The 25366-nt window shown below is 44.3% G+C and overlaps 1 protein-coding gene across 1 annotated transcript; it reads right to left on the bottom strand.

The window, feature by feature from the left end:
- Positions 1-19874: 19874 nt before the first annotated feature.
- Positions 19875-22758, bottom strand: LOC146200016 (uncharacterized). Its single transcript, XM_084592840.1, has 3 exons — positions 22740-22758; positions 20683-20921; positions 19875-20313 (listed from the first exon to the last, which is right to left on the bottom strand). Exons 2-3 carry the CDS (start codon positions 20800-20802, stop codon positions 19966-19968), a joined length of 468 nt encoding a protein of 155 aa, XP_084448966.1. The 5' UTR covers positions 20803-20921; positions 22740-22758; the 3' UTR covers positions 19875-19965.
- Positions 22759-25366: the final 2608 nt, after the last annotated feature.

Below are 25366 nucleotides of genomic sequence, written 5' to 3'. Positions count from 1 at the left end.
ACACTGTGGGACAAGAGCACGTGTGCGGCGCTCGAGGTTGTCCTTTCTTGTGAGGAGCAAAGTGGCATCATCCATACTGAGGAAGCAGGTCATTGATAAAGGTATAGTGACCTGTAGGGTTGCAGAATCTGCAGAGGTTTGCGTACTGAGTAGGTCGCGCGGAACCCACTCAATTTGACAGGTTTGTGTGATGCGAGCCGCCAGACGATGTATATTCTGGCAGATTTCTGGGCAGCGACTGAGGTGTCGGAGCAGACGTATTGCTTGTAGGGCGTCGGTGCGGATGACAATTTTGGCTGCAGGTAGTAAGGTTGTGACGGATAGAGAGCAAAGCGCGTCTTGGACGGCAACCAGCTCAGCACAGAAAGAAGAAGGATGTTTTGTAAATTGATATATGGATTTGCTATTAGGCGCCGGCTTACAAGGACACATTTGTATATGCTGGCATCTACATATGCAATTATTGAGCATTGGGGCACTTTGGTGCTTTGCTCTGCGATCCTTTCACGAAGGCATGATGCCGCATAAAATGCGGTTGGTCTATGAAGGTCAGTGGGTTTGTTTTCACTCAGCTGAACAAAATTCCACGGAGGAAGAACAGGCGATGACGGCGGCAATATAGTGTGCGATGTAGCATAGACCCGGAGTGCTTGCGGTGAGTGCAAAAGGGTCGCCTTAAGGCTACGCGCATCACGGAACTTCTCTACCAGTTCATCTAATGTGTTGAGCTGAGCGTTCTCTTGTAGTGCCACGACCGGTGTGATGCGGGGGAGACAAGTGATGGTTCTCATAGCCTCTCTATTTACTGCTTCTAGACTATTCCATTGAGCTCTTGTCAAGGGCTGAAACTGTGCTTGATAAAAGAGGCGTGGCTGCAGAACCGCTATCACCAAATGCCGTGTGACGTGGGAGCGAGCGCCACCGGATTTAGCAACAATACCTCTTATTAGGCCCAAGGTCTGCTTCGCCTGCTTTTTAGCCTGATAAAGCCAGGAGGTTTCCGTTCCCGAATGATGATTCGACAATCCCATAATTTTCAAGGTCGGACTTTCGTGAAGAGGGCTTCCAGATAGTTGGAGACGGATGGCGTCGCAGCGAGTTTACATGGCCGTGGTATATACGAATGCACATGATATGTGTGTTAGGTGAGGTTTTGGGTTTTCGCTAAGGTTAGATATCCATGCGAGTGAAGACGACTAGACAAATTTGAGTATTATAAACTGTTATTATTCCTTATATATAATATATATATATATATATATATATATATATATATATATATATATATAAAGTGGAAATGAGGGTGCTCGTTATATTACATGAAGAAAAGAAGCCAACAGTCGGCGAGGCCAAGAAAATCATTGGGAATTGTACTTGTACGCTGCGATTGTACGCTGTGGCCAGCTTGGACTGCGTTTAAAGCCTAGTTGTCGCATTATGGATCTGGGGGTATTTAAGGTAATAAAGTGATAGGATGTGATGTGATTATTTTTAACAGTACTGCCCCGGGTGATGGACAGTGCTAGAGGTGGAATTTATAGGGCGTGGTAGTAATCACGTGCACTATAAATACATTTTTTTTTTCATTCGATTTATAGGTAAGAAGACACCCACTATTTTTTAAGCATTTTATTTTGGTCTGCATTTCAAAACAATGAGAACCGAAGGAGAGCTGTCAAAAGTATCGGCACTTAACTAAGGCCTACCCACGCCATAAGAAGAGTGTTTACAAACAAATGTCTAAAAAAATTGCATAAATACATCTTAAAATATGCACATAATTATAGAGTGGAAAACAGGTTATATGACAAATATCGCTAGGAAACAGATTAGAGAGGACGTAATATTATATTACTCCGAAAAATTAGCATGTGTACAGGAGATTACAAAGTCTCCGAGACACACGTCTGGACAATTCAGTCTGGAAAAATTAAATTGGAAATTGTAAAGGTGGAATGGAAGGGTTGCTGGGCTTAGGTCTCTAGACGTAGACTGACTATGCGTTTCTGAAATAGTTGCTCACTACAGTTTTCGAGGGCTAGATCCAAAATTGTGGATAGGAATACAACAAACTGGGTATGAGGTATGAGGTAGTTCGGGCATTCTAGAGATTCTATTTCACGGGACGTAAACTTTATCATTGGAGTACTAAAAAGGTGCCTTCAAATTTTGTGTGTCAGTTTTTGTCAGCGTGCGCACATTACTTGCGACCTTTTATTCAGGTCTCCTCAACGTAAAGAAGGCTGCATTTCCGGAAATATTCATTCGGGCTTTCTTTATTAGATAGGCTTGCTATCGTGCGAACAGCTCTTTTTGTAGTGAAAATATCTTTGTTTGGTTCGTTGTGTAGTGGTTCCCCATACCAGTAATCCATAATGAATGAATGAATGTATATCCCTGGTAGTAGCGTTCTAAACATACTTATAATGCCGATGAATTTGTATATATGACGGATCAAATAATCTATGTTACCGGACCTTAGAAAGTGTTCTTCAAAAAACTCGCCCAATGTCTCTATAGCCTTTTCCACGACTAGGCACATTTTCTCTCAAATTTTAGAAACAAGTTTTCTTGCAGCTGCATCCTCACCGCACCGATTTGTACTTAAACGTATGTCTAACGAAACGCGTTAATGGAGTATAGTTCTGCCTATATAGCTCTGCATGTTCGCATTTCTGGAGTTCTTGAGAGACAACAGCAGTTTCAATTCAGATATATTGGCCAAGGACGGAATTCTAGCGACAGATCTCCATCTTGCTCATCTCTGGAGCAGTAGACGAAGCATAAAAGCCTTCAGTGTCGATGCTTTGTTGTTAATTATTGCAGTTGTCAAACGCTGTAACTGGAGTTCCGGTACCATAGGCTTGACCTTCAATGGATTTAGAGTTCGGCTTACATCCGATAGGTAGGGTATAGCGATCCTCATTGCTTTCGAGTACTTACCTGCGAATCCACAGGTGCACGATGCTCTCTCGCCTAGCCTTTTGCTTACCGGACAAAAAGCTGTGAAAATCGCTCTTTACTTTCACTTTAGCAGAGTAATATGCCTCACGATGGTGCGTTATTTGGACAAGCTTCAAGAGAGCCAATGCCTTTCAAAACATGTCGAACACGGTCACCTTCAACCATCGCGGTATTGACGCACCGACAAAGCGCGATCACGTCCTCGGTGTAAGATGTGTAGGTCTCGCCTGGGAGCTGAACGCGGGTATCTAATTTCTTTTGGAAAGCTTCCTGGTCAGTACAAACAGTTCTAAGATCTGTCATATCTGGGAAGTGAATTGGGTCCAGTCAAGAATGGCGTGCTCATGTCCGAGAAACCACGTTTTCGCCACGTAACTTAGATACAAGGCGACATTGACCAGCTTCACAGAAGCGTCCCAGCGATTAAACGCGCTCACTCGGTCATACTGTTGCAGCCAGTCTTCCAGGTCGTCCCCTCGGAGTTCGGCGAAAACAGGAGGGTCGCGCTGACGGGAGCTGACTGACCAAGTAGCCTAGCCGAAGGGCTGAGGAATGGCACGGGAAGTCTGGTTCACAGAGGAGGCATAGGCTCCCGGCGAATGCACGTCTGTAGCAGCAGGCGCCGGAACAGTAATTACAGTTGAATGATGCGAGTCAGCTTGCACCATTAAGGTTGATGTGCCACCAACAACACGACCTGAACGGAGATTTAGGGGATGCCGAGTAGAGCACGCTGAGAACAAGAGACACCTCGACCAGTTATGAGACTGGAGAAGGCACCGGCAGGTTCTTCCTATTTCAACCTGTCATCAGGCGGAAACAAGATCTGTTTCCTTTAGGATAGAACTTCGCAGCACGATCAACATCGACCTCACATCGCACCAGACAGAAGCATTGCTCGGTGTATTGGCCAAGAAGGCAGCTCGTTCAACGTGAGTTCTCGAGCATTGGGTCGAACCGCTGCAGCCACGCATCGCATCCACACTGGCGGATCAGGAACTGTTCAACGTCGGCCATATCGCGTGTCTTCAACTGAGTGCAAGGTTACCCAGGAAAACGGTTCTGAGATGCTCGCCTGCAACGTCATAAACCCTTCGTCTAGTTTTTGATCTTCACTCGTAGTGTTAGTGAAGAAAAAAGACAGTTCGGTTTTATTCTAATAGGTTACCGTGCTCTCAAAAACCTCACTCGCAAGGATGTGTACCCCCTTCCTCGAAATGACGCTTTCGACTGTCTACAAGGTGCCCCATTTTTCTCCAGCCTTGAATTAAATTCAGGATACTGGCTAATCGCCATGCATGAAGATGACAAAGCGAAAACCACCTTTGCCACACCGGTTGGTTTGTACGCATTTTAATGCAATGCCTCTGCAATGGTCCAAAAACCTTCGAGCGCATGACTGATACAGTTTTAGGAGGGCTTAAATGGAACACATGTCTGTTACTTGAATGAGATAATTATTTTTTCGACATTTCCTGATGCCCTCACTTGCCTCGGCGAAGTTTTGACACCATTTCATAACGCTGGCCTTCAGCAAAACACAACGAAATGCCTTATTTTGTCAAAATGTATTAAAGCTTTGGCTACCTCGTAAGAAGCGACAGGATTACGTCTGACCCTGAGAAAATCGCTGCAGCGCTACACTTTCCCGTCCGACTCGGGTAAAAGATCTCCGCAGTTTATTTGGCTTGGCATCCTACTTCCGCCGCTTTATCCGCAATTTCGCCTCTATTGCCTCCCTTTTACATGCGATTCTCCACATCAATACGTCCTTCCTACGGTCTCCTGCTTGTGTGTCAGTATTTGAAGCTCTAAAGCGTATTCTGACTTTGTCGTTCGTCCTCTTTCATTTTGATAATAAATCTACGGCTACTTTGCAAGTAGTGATGGCATTGGCGCTGTTCGCTTGCAAAGCCAAGATAGCTTTACGATAAAAGTAGTTGCCTGTGCAAGCCGCACTCTGACTCCTACGGAACAAAACTGCAAATATCACAGACAAAGAATGTCCCGCCGTCGTCTGGGGGCTCAGACGTTTCGTCCATATCTATACGTTAGCCATTTCATGGTCGCCACTGACCACCACGCCCGATCATGATTATCCTTGTCGAAAAACTTGTCCGGTCATCTCGGGCGAAGCATTCTCCGTCTTCAAGAGTACGACTTCAAGATTACTTGCATGTCGGGCAAGTAGCACAAAAATGTCAAGCTCTATCTCGTTGTCCTATTGCTTCGCTGCCGCAACATATGTTTTCGACTTCCTCACTTGCTCCTTCAGAGCCACACCGTTCAGAGCCTACAGTCATGTAGCCTTTCGCCGCCGCCTCCATTGCTCTAGCGTAAGATATAGACTGCGACCTCCCTCACCACCAACGTGCTGACACATACCGTCAAAAGCTGATTGATCGTCTGTGTGGAGTTACCAGACCTCCATATTCCAGGTTCCGTCGCCAACTCAACAATTTCAAGATACGAGAGGGCACGCTATTTATTTCTGCCCAACTACAACTCACCGGGCCACGCGTGAGCTCCAGTATTTTCCCGCTTTCTGCGCCCTCAAATTTTGCAACACTTTCATGACATTCCACCGCTGACCATCTTGGCTCTCAGAAAACCTATAACCGCACAAGAGCCATAATTTTCTGGCCTGGCCTCTCATCCTCTGTATTGAAATACGTCGCGTCTTGCATCTCGTACAAACGCCGAAAGAGGTCTACGTCACCACCGGCCACTATCCTGCAGCCTCTCCTGTGTCCTTTCACGCTTTTCGAAGTTGAAGAACGCCGCCTTTTTTTGTAGTATAATTAGTTACCCAATTTCCAAAGTAACACTTCACCAATTTTGTAAATAACTAGACAGCTATATTGGCAAATCATCTATCCTTTGAAGGTAATTATTAGTCAAGTTCTGAAAGCAGAGGTCGATACCTGTTCATATTTTCAACTCCTTTTTCAAGTTTTGTTGATTAGTCCTCAAAAAAGTTTTAAATGGCGTTTTTTTTTCTTTGGGATTTTATCACTCTACGTTTTTCTTCGCGTCTTGCTCAGTAGAACTTTCGGTTTGAAACTTATTTTCCTGGCTCAAAACGTACCAAGTTTGAACTCCATAGCACGCACATAAATATTTCTCACTGCATTTTTCAACAAACCACCTGCAAATCCTTATTTCTAACCTTACCAAAATTATTTGACTTCTTCAGTCATTTTTGGTCCCTACAGCCGGTGTTGCGCCTTGTAATCAAATAACGCTTCTGTTTTATCATATACAGTCTTCATATGTGGCCGTGTTATTCACGAATCGCCATGAACACAAGGCGTGTTTCTAAAATGCTCCACGATATTTTGAAGCAAAACCAATTCTTACACTCGTATTTCTACCTAATGCCTAACTAAAAAGCTAATAATTTTTCACAAAGCTTCCATCCACCTTTATTTTATATTAGATGCCTTCAATTCCAGAGGGTTCGCATTGAAAAATATTTTTGAAGAAGCTTGGAAATTTCTTGATTCCGGAAGTTTGTTACGTTAAAGTTAAGTCAAACTTCTATTCTGTCAAAGTGAGTCCATTATTTGTAAAAGCAAACACTACGCTGCGTACGCCGCCAGAACTTTGAGCGGCTTCTTCGACGAAACGCAGAGCGCACATTTCGTTGATCAAAAGGTCAAGCATGGGTATATATCAGTGCTCCGTTTTCCTTTGTTGTGCTTTTTGATTGTTTCAGTGTTCAGCCATTTCTTCTTTCAGAGTAGCTTTTCCCCGTCGAGGAAAAAGAGATATTTGCCATTATCGAAGTATAATCAACCCAATAATTTCTGGCCGAGATGAACAATCAGGTGAATGAATTTTGCAGTAAAAAAGCGTGGGGAATTTTTCCAAATGCACGAAGTTAGAATAGACAACCTGTATTCATCATTTAGAGGCGCCACGCATCCTGCAGCTGACTTTGCATAAAAGCTATGAAACACATCTGGCACCCAGTAGCAATCGGGGCTGGTGTTTGACATGCCCTATGGAATATTTACGATTCTTCGAACATTTCTCCTCTTAGATATATTCAGTCATTCGTTCTACGTTCCCTTAATAGTATGCTAGATTAGAGGCAGAAACCGAGAATCTTACCCCTCCTGCAGACTTGGTTCCTCCTCAAAGCCATTTCTTCTCAAGTACCAACAACTAAACTGCCAGCCTGCAGCGGCCACCTCAGGTTACCTCTACATATCTTGGTGTTGCAAACATACGCTATCTCGAAGGACATCTCCTGAGCCTTATTTGTCTATGCTGCGCATTCACAGACTTACATATCACAAAACTTTGGGCGGTTCGTGTCAAAATATCACGCTATGAAAGAAATGTGGCTTGCGGCCCGCAAAAGTAACAGTTTATCTTCCATACACTTTGCTAATTACTTGGACACATAAAATGTTCTTCCAGATCATTCGGTTTTGTGTTTAGAGAATCACTCCTCGTTGTGTGAGGCCCCATTTATCCGCGCTTTTCAGTTCCTAAATGCAGAGGGTTCTTATAATAAAATTCCTTCATCATCTCGTGCTCCCACACCATGCAAGCCGTGCACAGGTGATCTGACCCAATTTTATTCAGTGAGTTCTATTAAAAATTTCACATATTTGAAATATTTTGCTACTTTCTAGAGGTAGCATAGGCTAATTTTTATAACCATTGTTAACACACCAAAATGTTAACAATTAGGATCAGAAATAAACTTTCACTTTTATCGCACAATTGGTGCCGTAATTGTTTTTACAGATATCACGGGGTGTGCAAATGATTGGTAAATGTAAAAACTTTATTGTATTCACGAAAATAATAGAGGCATTTCTGAAAATGTGCACTGCCTACTTTGACCACTGAAAATACAATTTTGAATTTTTAGCCTTGACTATAAACGCAACACCCACATTTAAGTCTTTTCCTGGGAAAACAAGAGTGTGCTCATTATGTGAGTTAATATGTAAGCTTTAAAAAGTAGTGGGAACAAATAGTGATTGGGAAAAGTGACATTTACCTCGCACATATACTCTGCCGCCTACTTCAACACAGCAAAGAGCACCACTACAGTGTCATGGCAAAAGTGGTTCCGACACCCTTTAATGGCGGAAAGGGCCCGAACAGCTGTTGCACAGCATTCAAAATATACGCGACCTAAAGTTCTGCAGCCGCTCATGTACTATTACAGACGCTACAGCAGATTGCTACGAAATGCTATTTACCAATTGTACATCCTTAGCATCATTTTAAACCACAAAAAACACAACCGTTCTAGCATTTTGGATAGGCGCGATAATGAACACTGTTCTGCCTTCGGGTTTAGTTCAGCGACATGTCAGACCACGCCCTTCTTGTGGCATTAACTAAGGCTTGCCGCATAGATATTGATATAATCCATTGGCAGACATGTATAACCCTAGATGACCCTAGATGAACCTAGCTCAGAACCAAACCTTTAACAAGTATATTCAAAAGCATGTCAAAGACAGCGTAGAGAAAAATTAAAGTTCACAGGCTTGCTCTCCTCCAACAGGTTACGGAAGCGATGAAGCCAGTTTTGTGAGCCTTAACCTCCCTCCCTTTAAGACAAGCGCATTCGGGCCAAGGCCACCGGAGGTACATTATATATAGGCGGCGAACTTTCGAAAGCATCCTTTAACCTGTGATACACATCTGATGTATGTAAACTACGTGAGCCACATCTAATACGCGGAGCATATACAGCTCCCTAAGCCCAAAAGCATTGGCTGTACACCTGTTTTGCCTCGAGTGTTGTCGGGAGTTGCCGGAAGTGCCCGTGACGAGGAAGGAAAAATGAAAGCTTGTAAATAATAAATACCTACTATAGCTAATGGATGGGAAGTGTGATGAGGAATAGCTTATTCATACTAGAGCCATAAGCGATTCATTTTATTAAAATTTACATACTTAAAAAACTAAAATATAAATAGGTTGTGGTCAAACTAAGACGGATACTACGTCAGTGCAAACGTCCATTCACGTGAAGTTCGACTTCCAGATCGTTTCTGTGGTTTAGTTTGTGCAGCTGTTGCTGGCTGGCATGTGCTTTCAACCTTTATTTTATCAATGACAGCGCTCATATCGCTAGAAAAACTATGTTGTGATTTACCTCAAGCTCCGGTAACTTCTTTGGAATGGAATGTAGGATATTCTGAATGCCGTCGAAAAAGGAGCAGCAGAAACAGCAGGCCGACCATTGCTATCCGTATGCAGACCGCCGATCGCTAGCTCCACGGGCAACTCTAGTCTTTGTTTCAAGTGTTCTAGAAGCGGTAAGTGTTTTTGGGTGTATGGGTATTCAGCCTACATCAGTACAGCTTGATAAGGCGTTATAAGCGGTGAAAGAATTTTTCGTTCGGCATTTGTGCTGCATGCAAGCTCCTCGAATCAAAGCCTATGCGGCAATGCTATCAGATGCATCCCGATGGAAGCCCTCATTGCGTGACTGCAGGCTGCGGTGTAAACCAATGTGTTTTATGAGCGTTTGTAATATTTATACATTGTTATATGATAGCTTTATCGCTAGTTTAATGACCAACAATGAAGAATGTTTCACCAGAACATTAATCAGTTTGAGCCCGCTGCATGTGTGGAGACATTACAGGGGTAATGTGTTACGATAACGTTTCCTGTTCGTTGGGACACGAATATCACGCAGTTAGGTTTATTCATGTTCTGTGTACGAAGAGAGGGGGTTACAGACGAGGTGATCGCGTTAGGAAGAGGTACGAATCATTTTCCATCATCTTTTAATGCCCAAAGGCATACTCCAAAGATAATTCATATCAGAAAACACAAATTAAAAAAGAACAGATGCCAACATTGCCCAGTACTTGGTATTGTACAGCACGTAGGAGAACTAACAGCTGAGGAAAACGGTATAAAACAAATTTTTGCTATGTAGCAAAGCAGTTTACTGATTGCAAGCTCGAAGGCGAACGTGCGCATGAAAAGTGATTGTCTACATCTAGGCACAGCTTACATATGATTATTTGCATAGTACTGCACTTATTGGTTTCACTATATCGCATACACTAAATTTATGCGCGATTGTTTCTCGTTTCAGAATGATTCTGCAGTGGGTTCAGAACGGCAGGAAACAATGATTGCGGGGAGGCACGGCCTGCCTTCTACGTGTTGTGTTTGAGATACATCCCTTCTCTCGATCTTAGCAATAGCAAGGCAGCAAGCTTTAGAAACAAAGAAAACACAGTCCAAATACATGCTGTGATCTAATGAAATCGCACTGAGATGGTGATTAGCATTTTGAATAAGTTCGAACCCCCGCAAGATAGGCAGAGGTTGCTCTAGCTGGTAGCTGGTGTGTCCAAAAAAGGTCAGAGTAGCAGTTGGTAATGCTATAAAACTACTAGTTTTAAAAGCCTAGGAAACCACTGTTCACAGCTATCCCAGATTTTTTTGCAATCACCACTGTCTTGGAAATGACTAAACAAAAATGATTAGGGCATTCAAGCTGTGCCAAAACGATATGCCAAAGTAAAACCGGGCTGACTGATTGGTTCAACATTATGCAAAACTTTGCCAAAGGAAGTTGTAGCAAATGCTTAAATTAACTTGGATCAAGCTGCTGTGTGCGCTAGAAAAGCTGAAGCAAGATTTCGATACACAGTACCATGCACTGTTACAGTTTAGTATTTCTCCGTCATATGTCTATTCATACTCTATAATTTCTGTATGCTGTGCCGTGAATTGTGTTGCAATTTGCTCCTTCTCCGTCAAAGGTGTGTTTTAGGCTAATGTGTTAGGTGCTATAGAAAATGTATTGCAAAACTTTTTTATGAGAAGGCTGCATGTCATTGACCACACTACAAGAAGGGCTTATCATTAACAGCTGACAAATATTTCCCGTTAGCAGTTGTATAATAATGCTGCCTGTGTCAAGAGTTTCTTTTTTGGGAGACCTCTGTGCCCAAGTTTGTTTCGTTTGTGGTGCCTGTAGTAAAGCTGTGCACCAAGCTTTAAAACATACCTACGATACTTTAATTAATGCTGGTTTTCCTTACAAAGAACCACAAGACATGCTCACCTTATGCTAGCTGTTCGTAATAAGTGCTTTACCTTGAACTCACATCGTGCAATGCATAAGCTATATATTTTCCATATTTCTGTATGTATGCAACAGCAGCCGAGGTGTCGTCCATTCAAGGCATTTCTTTGTACACGTGCTGGTGGTTCTAGTTTAACCAAGCACCGAGTATAAAATACACACCAGAAAAATGTCTGCAGGCTTTTCTCTACATTGGTGAGAAGCGAATACAGGGGTTTTATATCCTAAAGCTTCCGGAGGTTTCAAGAGGTACCGTAAAGACAAAACATTTTCTTTATTACTTTCGTGTTATTCACATAATGCAGCACTCAGTAATGGGAAGATTTTCCTAAAATGAATGGCTCCAGCAGATGTATGTATATGGTTTGAAATATCTGGTACCTTCTGAATGGTTCATTTTGTCTATAAACACGGTTCTCTTGCATGTACCAAAGGCTCATCATGTGAATGCTTCTTGCACTGCAGGATTAGCTAGGCTCATCCAAGCCAGGAATAGCTATAGTCCCTCCAGGCCCTTGACACACAACAGTAGAGCTTTTCAGCCATCTACTATTGGTTTCATATATGTTGGGGCATAATGCTTACATGCTAACTTGAACATTCAAAGCAAAAAATGCAACATATGTGATGCAGCCCCAGTTTTCAATGCAGGTGAAATTAAATTGAATTCCTTGAGACTTTATTTCTTTCATAATACTCGAAATCTGTTTATTTATTGATAGCTATCAACAAATAAAAGAATTTTATAATAGTATAACTTATTATACTACTATAATGTTAACCATGATAAGGTTGATAGGAGCATGTCAGCTTTTGCAGTATTTATTCAATGAACTATTGAATAATGCACTTGAGCTGTAGAGAGCATAAAGTGTTCCTTTCTAAGGCTGCGACGCTCTGGTGTGTAAACCTAGACCTTTGCGAGCTCGACGCACTGTTATGAACGGCATGTCTCAGTTTAAGCTGTTGTGTACCTCGCTTATAGGCTGAGACAGTTGGTAATCACTCGGCAAGAAACACCCTCTGCTACTGCTTAGTGCAACGTAAGTAACACGTGAAAATTTTGTAAAGTCAAAAAAACAGTACAGGAAGTCGTTTTATGGTTTGTATGCGTTCAGCTCTTCGCTGTCGCTGCCGCAAATCGCTAGGCAGTCCTCACTTATTTGAGTAGTGATATAGTCTACAGTTGCTATAGCAGCCCGAACACTCAGCTCTTGTTAATGCAGCATCGCCAGAACATGTTTATTCGAATGTACATTAGACACACATGTAGCGGCTACACGAACTTTTAGCAAGTGATTGGAGCGTTGCTAAACTTCAGCGCGAGCAGAGGACACTGTCGTGACGCTGGGGCTACGTCGACCCGGCCTTCACTTGGTAGCGTGCAGAGACTCGGGGTTGAAGAAGGACTGAATCTTCGAAGTTGGTAAAATATATACAAGCAGGTTTAATGGCACTTTGAGAAAACTTATTTACAAGATTATTTACACGAAAAAGAAGGGTACATCAGCAATATGGCAAGCGTTTAGAGTTCATAGCGAGAAGCGACTGGATGAGCCGTTTACCCAGGGCCCAGAGCGACATTTCGTGCTCTGCAGCGTCCTTAAAACCCCCTATGTCCAGCCCCTCTCTGAAGATGCTGACCAACCAAATCCAGGGCACGCCCCTCAGATATCGGCATCCAATCGAACACATCACTGCACTGATGGTCTGAAGCACTGACTGGCCCGGCATTGTTTCGTTGAGCCGGGTCACTTGTTGGCGGGAAAAGCTTGGGAACGGCGAGGAGGTACATTTCTATTCTTCAGCCAAGAATCGATAGGCAGCTGGTTCCGGCAAGTGGATTTACTTCTCAGAAACCCAAGTGCACGTGGGCGCCGCATACGCTCCCAGCATTGTCCGTTTTCGACAATTGCAAATCTTTCCTGCATTCCCGGGAAATCATTTAATGGCCGTATGCGTCATGCTCCTTTCTTGTCCTGCACGTCAGCGGACATGTCACTCTGTCGTCTCCTTTGGATAGGAGGCATTCATCACTGGGGGATAGCACTTCTCGACTGGAAGGGTGAACAAAAGAAAGAAAGCACTTCCTGCTATTTCCCGCAGGGGGACGTTTCTTTGTGTTTTTCCAGAGGTTCTCTTGACAGGGTCAATTTGGCATTTGCAGGGTGTCCACAAAGCAAAACAGGCTTACAAAAAGGATTTATGGAAACAGGCTCACTTAGAGCCATTGGACCATCACCACATATCCACAGCACTTATCCATGCCCACAGGCGAACAATAGAGCGCGCAAATGCGGATGCATGGTCGTAACAGCCTCCTCCCCCGCCAGAAGAGTCACGGAGGGCAGCAGTCGCAGCTGCTGCATGAAGAGACGACTTAATGGCCTGCACGTGAACGCTTGAAGCTCGCTGTTGCTTGTCGCGTTGTCTTGATTGTTGTAGGCCAAATTGCTTGAGCTATCTGAAACTCAACCACATGTCCAAGCAAGCACTCGGCTCCCGTCTGAAGAGACCAGGTTAAAAGAAAACTGCCATCGTTGTTCGAGAAAAGCCCACACTCAAGACGTTAGGACCTACGTATGCCTAGAAAACCAAACGTGCTGCTTTACATAGTCACACATATACAAGCGCACGAAAAAAAAAAAACCTGATTATCAATTTGGATACATGGTGAGGAACACCTCGGACTGCTTAGAAACAGCGGCTAAGCGCGTCCGCATTCCCATTTAACTTCCCCTTTTTGTATCTTATTTCAAAATTGTACTGCTGTAAAATCAAGCTCCACCTAAGAAGGCGACTGTTCTTCGATGTCGCAGTTTGCAGCCAAGCCAGGGGACAATGGTCCGTCTCTACGGTGAATTTGGCCCCTCCAAGATAGCATTGCAATTTTTGAATGGCCCATACAATGCAAGCGCACTCTTTCTCTGACGCGCAATAAGCCCTCTCTCTAGAACTCAGTTTTCTGCTCAGGTAGAGCACTGGGTGCTCATTACCGTCGTCATCTCTCTGGCAGAGAACAGCACCTAGCCCTCGATCACTGGCATCACACTGGACCGTGAATTCTCGGTCATAGTCTGGAGCTCGCAATACCGGACGGCTAATCAGCACAGCCTTCAGGTTTACGAAGGAGGCTTCCTTTTGTTCGTCCCAGACTACATTTGTCGGTTCTGTCCTGCGGAGAGCGTCGGTCAGAGGGCTGGCCAAAGCTGAATAGTTAGGGATGTAGTGATTGTAGTATCCAGTCAGACCCAGGAATGCTCGAATTTCCGTCTTCGTGCTCGGCCGCGGGTAGTCTGCTACCGCAGAAATCTTAATCTCGCTGGGTTTCCTGAAACCTTGACCTACATTGTGACCCAAGTAGTCCACGGTCGCCCTTGCCAGGCAACATTTCTCGGCCTTTACGGTTAGTCCAGCTTGACGCAAAAGGCTCAGTACAGCTCTTAGATGTACCATATGGTCCGCCCATGAGTCGGAAAAAACCGCAATGTCATCTAAATAAGGCACCGCGAATGTTTCACACCCCTTTAAAACCCTATCCATGAGTCGGGAAAAACAAAATGGAGCATTTTTGAGCCCGAAACTCATCATTGTTGGCTGGTAGCTGCCCGTCGGAGTGACGAAAGCCGCGTATCTGCTGGCGCGTTCAGTGAGCGGTACTTGCCAGTATCCTCGAGTAAGGTCCAGCGTAGTCACATATGCCGCTCTACTGACCTGTTCTACTCTCTCCTCAATATTCGGAATAGGATACACTTGATCCCTGGTGAGAGAATTTAGCTTTCGGTAGTCTACCACAGGCCTAGGGTCTTTATCTGGAGCTTCTACTAAGATCATAGGTGAAGCATAATCGCTTTCCGAGGGTTTTATTACTCCCATTTCCAGCATGCGAGTTACTTCCCTATCCAGAATTTCTCTTTGCCTTGGAGAGAATCGGTAGCACCTTGATCGCACTGGCACGTCTGAAGTCAGCTCAATATCGTGCTCAGTCAAATCAGTCCTGCCTGGCCTGTCCACGAAGCCGGCCTCAAACTCTGTTATTATTTCGCCCAGATCGGACAGCTGGGATTTCTTTAGTTCTCCTCTCTGCTCCGTCTTTCTGAGAAGCTCCTGAGCGTTGCTTCCTTTTCCGCTGAGGCAAATCAAGTTGTCCCCCATCTCCTCGGGAAGGTTTAACTTTAGATTTACCACGGCTTGCTCCATAGCTAAGTCCTCTCGGGTTCCACTTAAAAGTGTGAGATTACTAGACACTGGCGGCAAGAGGTTATTCTCAAGAACGTCCTCATTCCGCGTCTCATCAAGCGCACTTTCCAGTTGACTTATTTGAGATGCGTCGCTCTCAAAGTTTTCTGACCTGCTATCTTCCGCATCTACCACTGTTTTAACTGCCGTTTCCTCCGCTGTGGATTCTTCTGGAATGAGCAGTGTAGCTAATTCTCGCGCCTTTGAACGTGTTAAGGCTTGCACAACTCTGTCTCCGAAAAGGATGCCCCTCTTTCGCAGTAGCATGTCCGATTTGTAAGAGAACAAATACGGATAGCACTTAGGAAGCTTTCCTGAAACGGCAGCCTCGGTTGTTAACTTGCCGAAAGGGCCCTCGATGACCACGTTCGCGATTGGCAAGCACACACTCTGTTCCTCCACTACCTGGCGGATCCACGCACACTGTCCTGTATAGTCGGAAGGCGACACATACACCGGATGGACAACATCCATCGTTGCGGCCGAATCGCGCAGTACCTTGCAAGGCTTCCCGTTGACTACTAGGTCATGCAGGTAGGGTTCTAAAAGCTGCATATTTTCATCGCAGTCCCTGACATACGAGAAAGCAATCTTTTCTTTCCGGCAGTTGACGGCAATGTGACCCTGCTCATTACACCTAAAGCATGTGAGCGGCTTCCTAGCCTCAAGCTTATTCTTTGTGTTCTGCACGTTGGTCACTTCCCCACTTTTCTCACTGCCGTCCTTTCTAGGGAATTTGCCTGAAGAAACCTTCATTTCTTCGTTTCCAACTCTAGCAAAGTGCCTTTCCCGATGGTTTTTCACACTGAACTTGGGATTGCGGGGCCTATCCACTGCTGGGTTGCTGAATTGTCGGCGCGAAGCATACTCCTCAATAAGTTCGGCAGCTTCAGTTGCCGACTTAATTTCGCCTCGGTCCTGTAACCAATTTCTTTCTTTTTCTGGGAGGCAGTTATAAAACTGCTCCAAAAGAATTCGCTCGACTACAGCGTCCCTATCACTGTAGGAATCTGTGCTCTTTAGCCACTCGCCCAAATTTACTCTTAAATTGTACAGGAATTCAGGGTAACTCTCGTCCCTGGACTTAGTAGCGTCCCGAAAACGTTTTCTGAACGCCTCGGCGCTAAGCCTATACTTTCTCAGAAGGCAAGCTTTGACCTTCTCGTAGTTGTCCGCGTCCTCCTTGCTTAGCCGCGCGACAACCTCCGCTGCCTCGCAGGGCAGAACCGTCAATAATCTCTGAGACCAAGTGTCTCGCTGGAAGGACAGTTTTTCGCAGGTTCGCTCAAAGTTAGCCAGATACAGACCGATATCCCCTGATATCACATATGGCTGCATGTACTTTGACATCTTGAAATCTGCCTCCTTGTTGAGACGAGGTACCGCTAGCTGGGGACAATCGCCCGACCTCTTGCTCAACTCTAGTTCTAATTTCCGGAGCTCAATTTCTTGGTCCAGCTTTTTTGCTTCTCTTTCAAGCTTCTCACGTTCGTGCTCCCTTTCCTCTTTTTCCCTCTCAAGTTCACGCTCCCTTTCCTCTTTTTCCCTCTGACGTTCGCGCTCCCTTTCCTCTTTTTCCCTCTCAAGTTCACGCTCACGCCTCTTTTCCTCTTTTTCCCGCTCTTTCTGCTGTCTGAGCTGCTCCTCCTTTTTTTGGGCGATGAGGTTCCATGCTTCACTGAGCTCCTCATCATCGGCTCCCAAATCTGTGATTGCCTTTATAATCAAAGGGTTTCGTGCCAAACCACTTGTATCAATTCCCAATTCCTCACACAATTGCAACAGTTCCGGTTTCTGCAGCTTTTGTAGGTCCATGATCGCTCCGAGTGTCGGCTACTTCCAAAACAACAGTGCAAACTACCAAACCTAAAGGCGTTTCAACACTTTTTACCAGTTCTAAAATCTAACCCTGTTCTAGAACCTGGTCCACATCAGAAGAAAAGCCAAACACTCACCCACACATGCGATCGATGTTCCGAGCTGCTCTCTTGTTGGCCGATTGTTGCGCCTGCTTGTTGCTTGAGATGCCACCTCCGATCACCAGATGTTGTGGCTTGTAGCTTCAGATCCACCTCCAATCACCAGATGTTGTGGCTTGTAGATTCAGATCCCACCTCCAGTCATCAGATGTTGTGGCTTGTAGATTCAGATCCCACCGCTGGTCACCAGTTGTCGTGACGCTGGGGCTACGTCGACCCGGCCTTCACTTGGTAGCGTGCAGAGACTCGGGGTTGAAGAAGGACTGAATCTTCGAAGTTGGTAAAATATATACAAGCAGGTTTAATGGCACTTTGAGAAAACTTATTTACAAGATTATTTACACGAAAAAGAAGGGTACATCAGCAATATGGCAAGCGTTTAGAGTTCATAGCGAGAAGCGACTGGATGAGCCGTTTACCCAGGGCCCAGAGCGACATTTCGTGCTCTGCAGCGTCCTTAAAACCCCCTATGTCCAGCCCCTCTCTGAAGATGCTGACCAACCAAATCCAGGGCACGCCCCTCAGATATCGGCATCCAATCGAACACATCACTGCACTGATGGTCTGAAGCACTGACTGGCCCGGCATTGTTTCGTTGAGCCGGGTCACTTGTTGGCGGGAAAAGCTTGGGAACGGCGAGGAGGTACATTTCTATTCTTCAGCCAAGAATCGATAGGCAGCTGGTTCCGGCAAGTGGATTTACTTCTCAGAAACCCAAGTGCACGTGGGCGCCGCATACGCTCCCAGCATTGTCCGTTTTCGACAATTGCAAATCTTTCCTGCATTCCCGGGAAATCATTTAATGGCCGTATGCGTCATGCTCCTTTCTTGTCCTGCACGTCAGCGGACATGTCACTCTGTCGTCTCCTTTGGATAGGAGGCATTCATCACTGGGGGATAGCACTTCTCGACTGGAAGGGTGAACAAAAGAAAGAAAGCACTTCCTGCTATTTCCCGCAGGGGGACGTTTCTTTGTGTTTTTCCAGAGGTTCTCTTGACAGGGTCAATTTGGCATTTGCAGGGTGTCCACAAAGCAAAACAGGCTTACAAAAAGGATTTATGGAAACAGGCTCACTTAGAGCCATTGGACCATCACCACATATCCACAGCACTTATCCATGCCCACAGGCGAACAATAGAGCGCGCAAATGCGGATGCATGGTCGTAACAACACTGACTGCCACGGTCGCACTTACAACGCTTTTCCGTTCTTCCTTCAGGTACTCAACTCTCAACGCAAGCAAACTAATGTACACAGATCATGCTGATCTTTTTTAGGACTTCATTAGTGCTCGAAACAAGAATGAAAAGTTGAACTAAAGCTTGACTGCGGCACGTTTGAAGCGTTTCAAACGCTTCACACCGAGCAAACCTGAAGTCGGAGTATCCAGCATATTTTTGCGCGTTGTTCACTTTGACCACCACCTAATAGAAGTTAAATAAAAATAAAAATGCATTCAACAAGTTACACTTAACGTGCTGAGTGATTACGCCCTAGTCTATCGTAGCTGAAAGGAGAAAAGTGCTCGGGTTTGTTGTAGGTAGTCAAAAGTGAAAATTTTAAATGATTGCACAATGGGGCGTAGTTCATTGTAGTTTAAAAAGTAGATGAAACAATCGAACACACTCTCTCACATCTAGCTTTAATACGAATCTTTTGCTTGATCGTAATTTTGAACCATTCTGAATAAGAAACTTTGCCTCAAGTACTGCTGCTACTCGTTAACGTTTGAAGCTAGTCCGCACACAGTAGCGCCCAAGTTGACCTGGGCAACATGTCACGACTATCTTTTGTCTAGGTTGATATCTCCAGCACTAAGAAATATCTGAGGTCTTGAATCAGTGTGGCAGAATGCTAGATTGTGACCTCAGACCCAATAATAAAGCCAAATATAATACGTGTGTTCATTGATGAATTCATCAGTTCGTATTATAAAGAAGGTCTCTATTGGACGGTATAATAATTAACTAGTGTTTAAAAGATAAACCTAGCGCCTACAACTATAGGAAAGGTATATCACTCCGCGAAAGCTTAACTCACACCCTTCACAGAGATAGGAGATTCCCAGTCAGGCTGCATTATCGTGAGGTTCAGGTTGCTGACTCCTCTGGAAAGCAGCTTAAAAGAAACCTGGCGGCAAAGTTTCCGCAGCTCCGATACCGGTGATCAAAACGATACCCCGGGACACAGCCTCGTCGTAGAGGCCGCAATAAACAAGTTAAATGAATATTTTGCGCACAGTATTATAACACAAACCCCAAAGGAGACTTTCACAATGCAGTACCGGTTTGTCGTTTCCCCTGCTATTAATTCCATCTCCTCTTGCAAGAGTACATTCCAGTGTAATAGCGACGTTTCACTGTAAGAAAAGCGGTCGCAACATTCACCAGTGAAACTTCTAGCACAGAAGTAATTGGTTCGTAGATGTCAAAACAACGCTGACACCCTATTCTAAAGGCATAATGTTTCTACGCTGACGATCACAAACCTACTAAAGCGCGGATGATAAAGTTAATTGTTACTTCCAAAATTATTTATCTGATTGCACACCAGGCACATCCATTTGCATGAAAACAAAGAAGAATAAAAGGCATTTCGCAATACGTCAAGAGCAGATAAATTGAGCACTTCTTGACATTTTTTATTGATATTGTGACGATCTGGTGCATGTGTCTGCTAAAGCGGGCTCCTCAGTGAGCCTTGTGCTTGACTATGATATCCGTAATGTTATGCAGCAGTTGCTCTTCACTATCACTGAGCTCATTTTTCGGCAGCTCAGCCGTTCGATTTTCTCCGCTTGCAGCCAGCCTGCTGGCGATGTCTTCCAGGGCGTCACCCGCCGAGCCCACAATGTCCCCGATCTGCTCCGCTCCCCTGTAGATGGAAGAGGGTTTAGTTCGAGCCGCGTATGTGTTGACAATCTTCGCAGTGATCCGCGTCAGCCGAGCTTCTTTCGAGCAGTTGCCCAGATTGGCGATGTCGAGAGCCCAGAGTAAGGCCTTCTGCTTTCGGAACTTGGCCGGCCCAAAGACAATGCTCTGCAGTAAAAACAAACGCGTTTTTCTAGCGTTATTCACCGATGCCCAGAAATGGTAGAGAAACGCAGTTTGGTCTCAATGAGAAGTTATCAGTACGATTTTTTTTCATAACATAATATTACAATATTACAACCTATAGGTATATCGGTCCTCCCTTTACTTTGTCGTTTACGTTGTCAAACCTACAACAAATTCAATTTCGTGCAATGCTTAACTACTCCGTGCAAGTGCAGGACAAATTGGAAAAACGAGGTAGGAGGAAGTTTGCCATCATACGATGGCACTGTTGTACGCATCAAACAAGGTCCAAAGTATCTCCACATTTCTGTGGCGTGCACGAGCTAGTTCAGCAATGCTCTGCCCACTGACCAGTGTTGAGTCTGCGTCTCGCAGCTGGCGGCCGCCAACCTTGACGGCGGCTCCCATTTTGGCCAGCAGATGGCCCATGGCGTTGAGGCGGTGCGCTGACTTCAGCAGGACCGCCTCCATCTGGTCGTGAACGCTGGTGCTGCCGCTCAACGACTGGCTTGCGTTCAACAGCACGTCAGCCACCAGCCGTGTAATCAGCACGGACGCCACGTCGGTCGTGCTTCGTGACACTGGCGTAGCTTCGATACAAATAAAAAAGTCATTTGTAAAATTGAGAACTTACTGATTTAGAGATAAGTAAAAAGAGTTCCTTGTACCGCCAGAAGATCAAATCAGTCTATATTGTCGACCATAAACCCTGACTGCTGATTGGAAGCTCAAATTCTAAAGTTAAAGCTCAGCTACTTTAGTCATCTGATGAGAAGAGAGGAGTCGCTGGAGAAAGATTTGACGTTGGGAAAGGCTGAGGGTCACCGGAGAAAGGGTAGACAGCGAACGCGGTGGTTAGATGGCATCCTCGAGGCGCTGCAGATGAAGTTACGTGAGGTTAGGAAGAGTGTGAGAGACCGGAAAGCATGGCGTGATATGGACCATACGGCCACGAAGAGTCGGACACGACTGAACGACTGAAAGGAACTGAAAAAGACGTCCTGAATACGCCGACGCGCAGGGACGGTACAAATTGTTTGACTGAGAAGGCTCGGCTTTCAATCATATAAGGCAACCTGAAACGTTTCAAAATGTGACAAGGGCTCATTTCACGCCCGGTTGGCATTTTGTACTTCAGAGGCTTCGTATGAACCACAATGAGCGGCTCAGTAAGCTACGTTTATGTACAATCATACAATCTCGCGACTTGGCGCAAGTGATTTGTTTCTTTGTTTTTTTTTTTGCCTTTACAAGAAAAGTTCATAACACTATTTATGTCGACCTGTGCACTCGGGACCAAGAACTTCGAATTCGATGGCCGGCGAAATGCGAAGCATATGCGCCACCTCATCTGTCTTGAGGTTACCTGGAAGAGGTTTAGAATATTGTAGTCCAATCAAAGTATGGCTTGTGGTGCTCGAAGATGTGAGTGGTGTTTTTTTTTTTTTTTTTTTTTTGCAGATGCAAGGTTGAAATATGCCGACATTTTTATGACCACCGCGCTTTGCGTATTTGGGATTGTTTATGCTGAAGAAATCACAGTGCTCTGTGTGCAGAGAGAAGCCAAATTGCAAAAAAACTACTCATAAAAACTTTTTCATTCAGAAATCGAGAGATATATCCGCTTATAATGAAAAAGAAAACAAAAACAATTATCAAGTTCAACCGCTCGACGCGTACGTACATTGATTTAGCAAAAAAGCAAGTGCGCACTTGTTTATAATCAACAAGAATACAAAACCATTACAAAGATCATGCGCTTTGCATGCACATAGTTTCTGGCCGGAAACTACCATGCAATGTCCGCCCGACTTTTAAAATGTATTTCTTTCCCTACAAAATGCCGGTTGCGGAGATAACTCGCACTTTATGCACCGCTTTTGGATAATAAATGCTTCTACTGTCGCACGTGTCTCTTAATCTTGCTGGCATAATAAAATAATATCGAAAGAAAACTTTCGAGAGGTCTGTCTAGTTTCAAAAGGAATTCATGCGAAAAAAAAAACGCAATATGAAACAAAACAAAAATTATGAGACACCGCTTCACAACGTTTCGGATCCTTCAACATGAGTGATTGCGGGTGAGTTGCAGTTTGCATCTCGACGTCGTCGTTTAATCATTTACCCTGCCAGTGACCCTAGACCGCGGATGGAAGACGGAAATGTGTTCCCCCCTCCTAGGTTAATTTTCTGCACGCGAATCATGGGTATTGTATGTTACTAAGCTTGGTTATGCAGACTGTTTCTATTCATTTTGACTGCAATTAAACTCTCGCCCATTTGGTCTTAATGGCCATCATTAGAGCGCTGTTCACTCCATGCCTCTAGCTCAGTGGTCTCGAGTTCCACTAGAGAGGCTACCGTTGCCGTCATTATACGCAGGACGTTGTAGCAAGGAAGTAGCTCACCTTTCGTGGTGCTGTTAACAAAGCTGTAAGGCAAGACACAGAAGCCAAATTAGGCTTGCGGTAACGACTAAAGTATGAATGCAATAAAAATATACAAGACCATCCTCGGAACCTAGAGCTAAACGTTGCGAAGCGAGTGAGATAAAGAAAGAATAAGGAGAACCAGGACTCTAAAGGAATTTCTTAATTTAACTCCGCCGCTTTGAGATTTGTCTATTGGCACTGCCCGACATTATCTTTGCAACTTGGCGCATCATTATAGGAGACTCGGATCTCTTAGTTGCATAACTGTCTTTCGTTCAAGCCTAGCACATTCGGTCTTCTTCAGAAGCGATAGCCCAGCCAATATTTTATAGGTGTGCTTTGTGGCAGTTATTATTATGTTTTAAACCCCGAGGTTTCTTTACTGAAAACGTCTGTTAGTATAAAGATTTGCTTGGTGTTTAGTTTTAGGGTTTAACGTCCCAAAGCGACTCAGACTATGAGAGATGCGGCTGTGGAGGGCTCCGAAAATTTAGACCACCTGGGGTTCTTTCACGTGCACTGACATTGCAAAGCACACGGGGGCCTAGCTTTTCGCCGCCACCGAAAAGCGACCGCCGAGGCCAGGATGCGATCGTGCACTTTGGGCGCAGTGGGTTTCTTTCTTTTTTATTTTGTTTTGTGCTGATGGTGCTTTATGGAGATAAAACGTACAAAAACAAACTGCCAAAAAGGTCTTTAAAGAACTAATAACGCCTAAATTTAAAAGACAACTAACACCTGAAGTCATGTTGGAGTTTTATCCTTTGTAATGATGCGTAAGGCATTACTATGAACGGATCACCAAGTGATACTAGCTTAGGATCGCTGAATAATTTTTAAACAAACTTTTTATCACTTGTTTCGGTATCGATTTCAGCAGCCTAGCGATGACTGTGACGCCAAAGCCAAGTCTAGGTCACGTGAGGGATGAACCCACAACAGTTTAATCGTTGCCTTGTGGTTTGAATTCACTACAACGCTTAACGCTGGTGATCTACGCCTCATGACCGCATGAACCGGAACCATAACATGTGAAAGTTCAGTAATTATATCGCGGTATTTTGACACGCGACGCGTGACCTAGACTTGATTGTGACGTCACTGTTATCTCTCGGCTGCTAAAACCGAAACTAAAACTTGTGAGAAAAGAAAATTCAATTAAAAATTATCGGTCATAGGCGAACACCACGTGATGACCCATATATAGGAATGCATTATACATCATTAACCAGAAGCAAAACTGCTTATATTTTCAAAAACGTTTCATACATTTACACTTCTGCTGAAGGCTCGCATTCGCTCTCAGCCGTAGCAAATGAAACTCGATCCCAATTGAAAACGCCAGCAGTTTACGTACATAATGTGTATGGTTGTATACTAACAACGTTTGGATAAAGAGCATTATAAAATTATGCCGCTTCTGGGATGTAATAATTCAATGAGGTTCACACAGAAGTGAATCACTGAAACGTTTGTATCGTTAAGCGGTCATATTAGGGTAAAACGAAGCATTGAAATAAAACAAACGAATCTTAGTGAAGAAAACAGTATGCATAAAACTTAGTCTGTATATTACAGGCAAACCTTTCGTATTATTCAAAATGACGCATGTAGCGTGGTTATTCGCGAGCACCAGCAACGGCCCGTAAAAGGTGTAGCTGTAGACAACAGAATGCCAAATAAAGCGGACTTCGTTTTTTTTTTTTTTTCGAATGCGGAAGTATATTGGCATGACATAGTCACAATTTGTCAAGTTACAGCGCAGAGGGTGGCTGCGTTATCCACATCCTAAAAAGTGATATGGTCGATGCCTAAGGCCGGCTACAAGCCTCCAATTGCGATCAGTCACATATCCATAATAGAAATATTTACCAGAAATTATTTAACGCTTTACTGTTTAAATATCGTGACCTTATATTTTTCAATCCGATAATATATATATACGACGCTAAAGAAGCCGTCTTTATACACAAAAACGTATTTTTAAAGTTCCCAGCTTCTCTAAAACACCTGGTGTATGTGGGTAAGTTGTACCTACTCTAGCATAATGCCTAGTTCAACGCAGTCAACACGCTGGAATATAAGGGTCAGTCAAAAGTGATCTCCCCTTTTTGCTTCATGGTAGGCGTCTCGCACAGCCTGAATCCCAGTGCGAAAACTGCCCACCTTGCCTGATAACCTCTTAATCAATGTTAGCTTATTTCTCCTACTGAGGGTCGGGCCGGTGGGCTCCACGGTAGTGTTTTCCAATTTAAGCGTTAGCGATTTTTCGATACCTTTGGTGGGCAAAGCAGATTACGTTTTATCTCCATAAAACAGGCATTGGTAGAAAAAAAATGGGTGCTTCAATTTTCAAAGCCTTATTTATCCCATAAATTCAGCGCACCCTCCGGTAGCCTGTCTGATAAGCTGCCGGAGCTATTAAATTTTTGAGGCCTAAGAAAGCTCTTATTGGAATTTCGAATACTATTTAATGTATTTTACGCGGCACTGGAAAGGCATTTGGCTAGAAATAGTCGGATGTTTTGAGACAGATTCTTTACGGATCAGAACCCTCAATGCGAGAAGAAATGCACTTTCAAGGCCAATCATCCCAACCCTAC

The sequence above is a fragment of the Amblyomma maculatum genome, chromosome 2, assembly GCF_055883805.1.
Source record: "Amblyomma maculatum isolate TAMU_Amacu chromosome 2, ASM5588380v1, whole genome shotgun sequence".
NCBI lineage: Eukaryota > Metazoa > Arthropoda > Arachnida > Ixodida > Ixodidae > Amblyomma > Amblyomma maculatum.
This window is presented reverse-complemented; position numbering and strand designations above follow the sequence as displayed.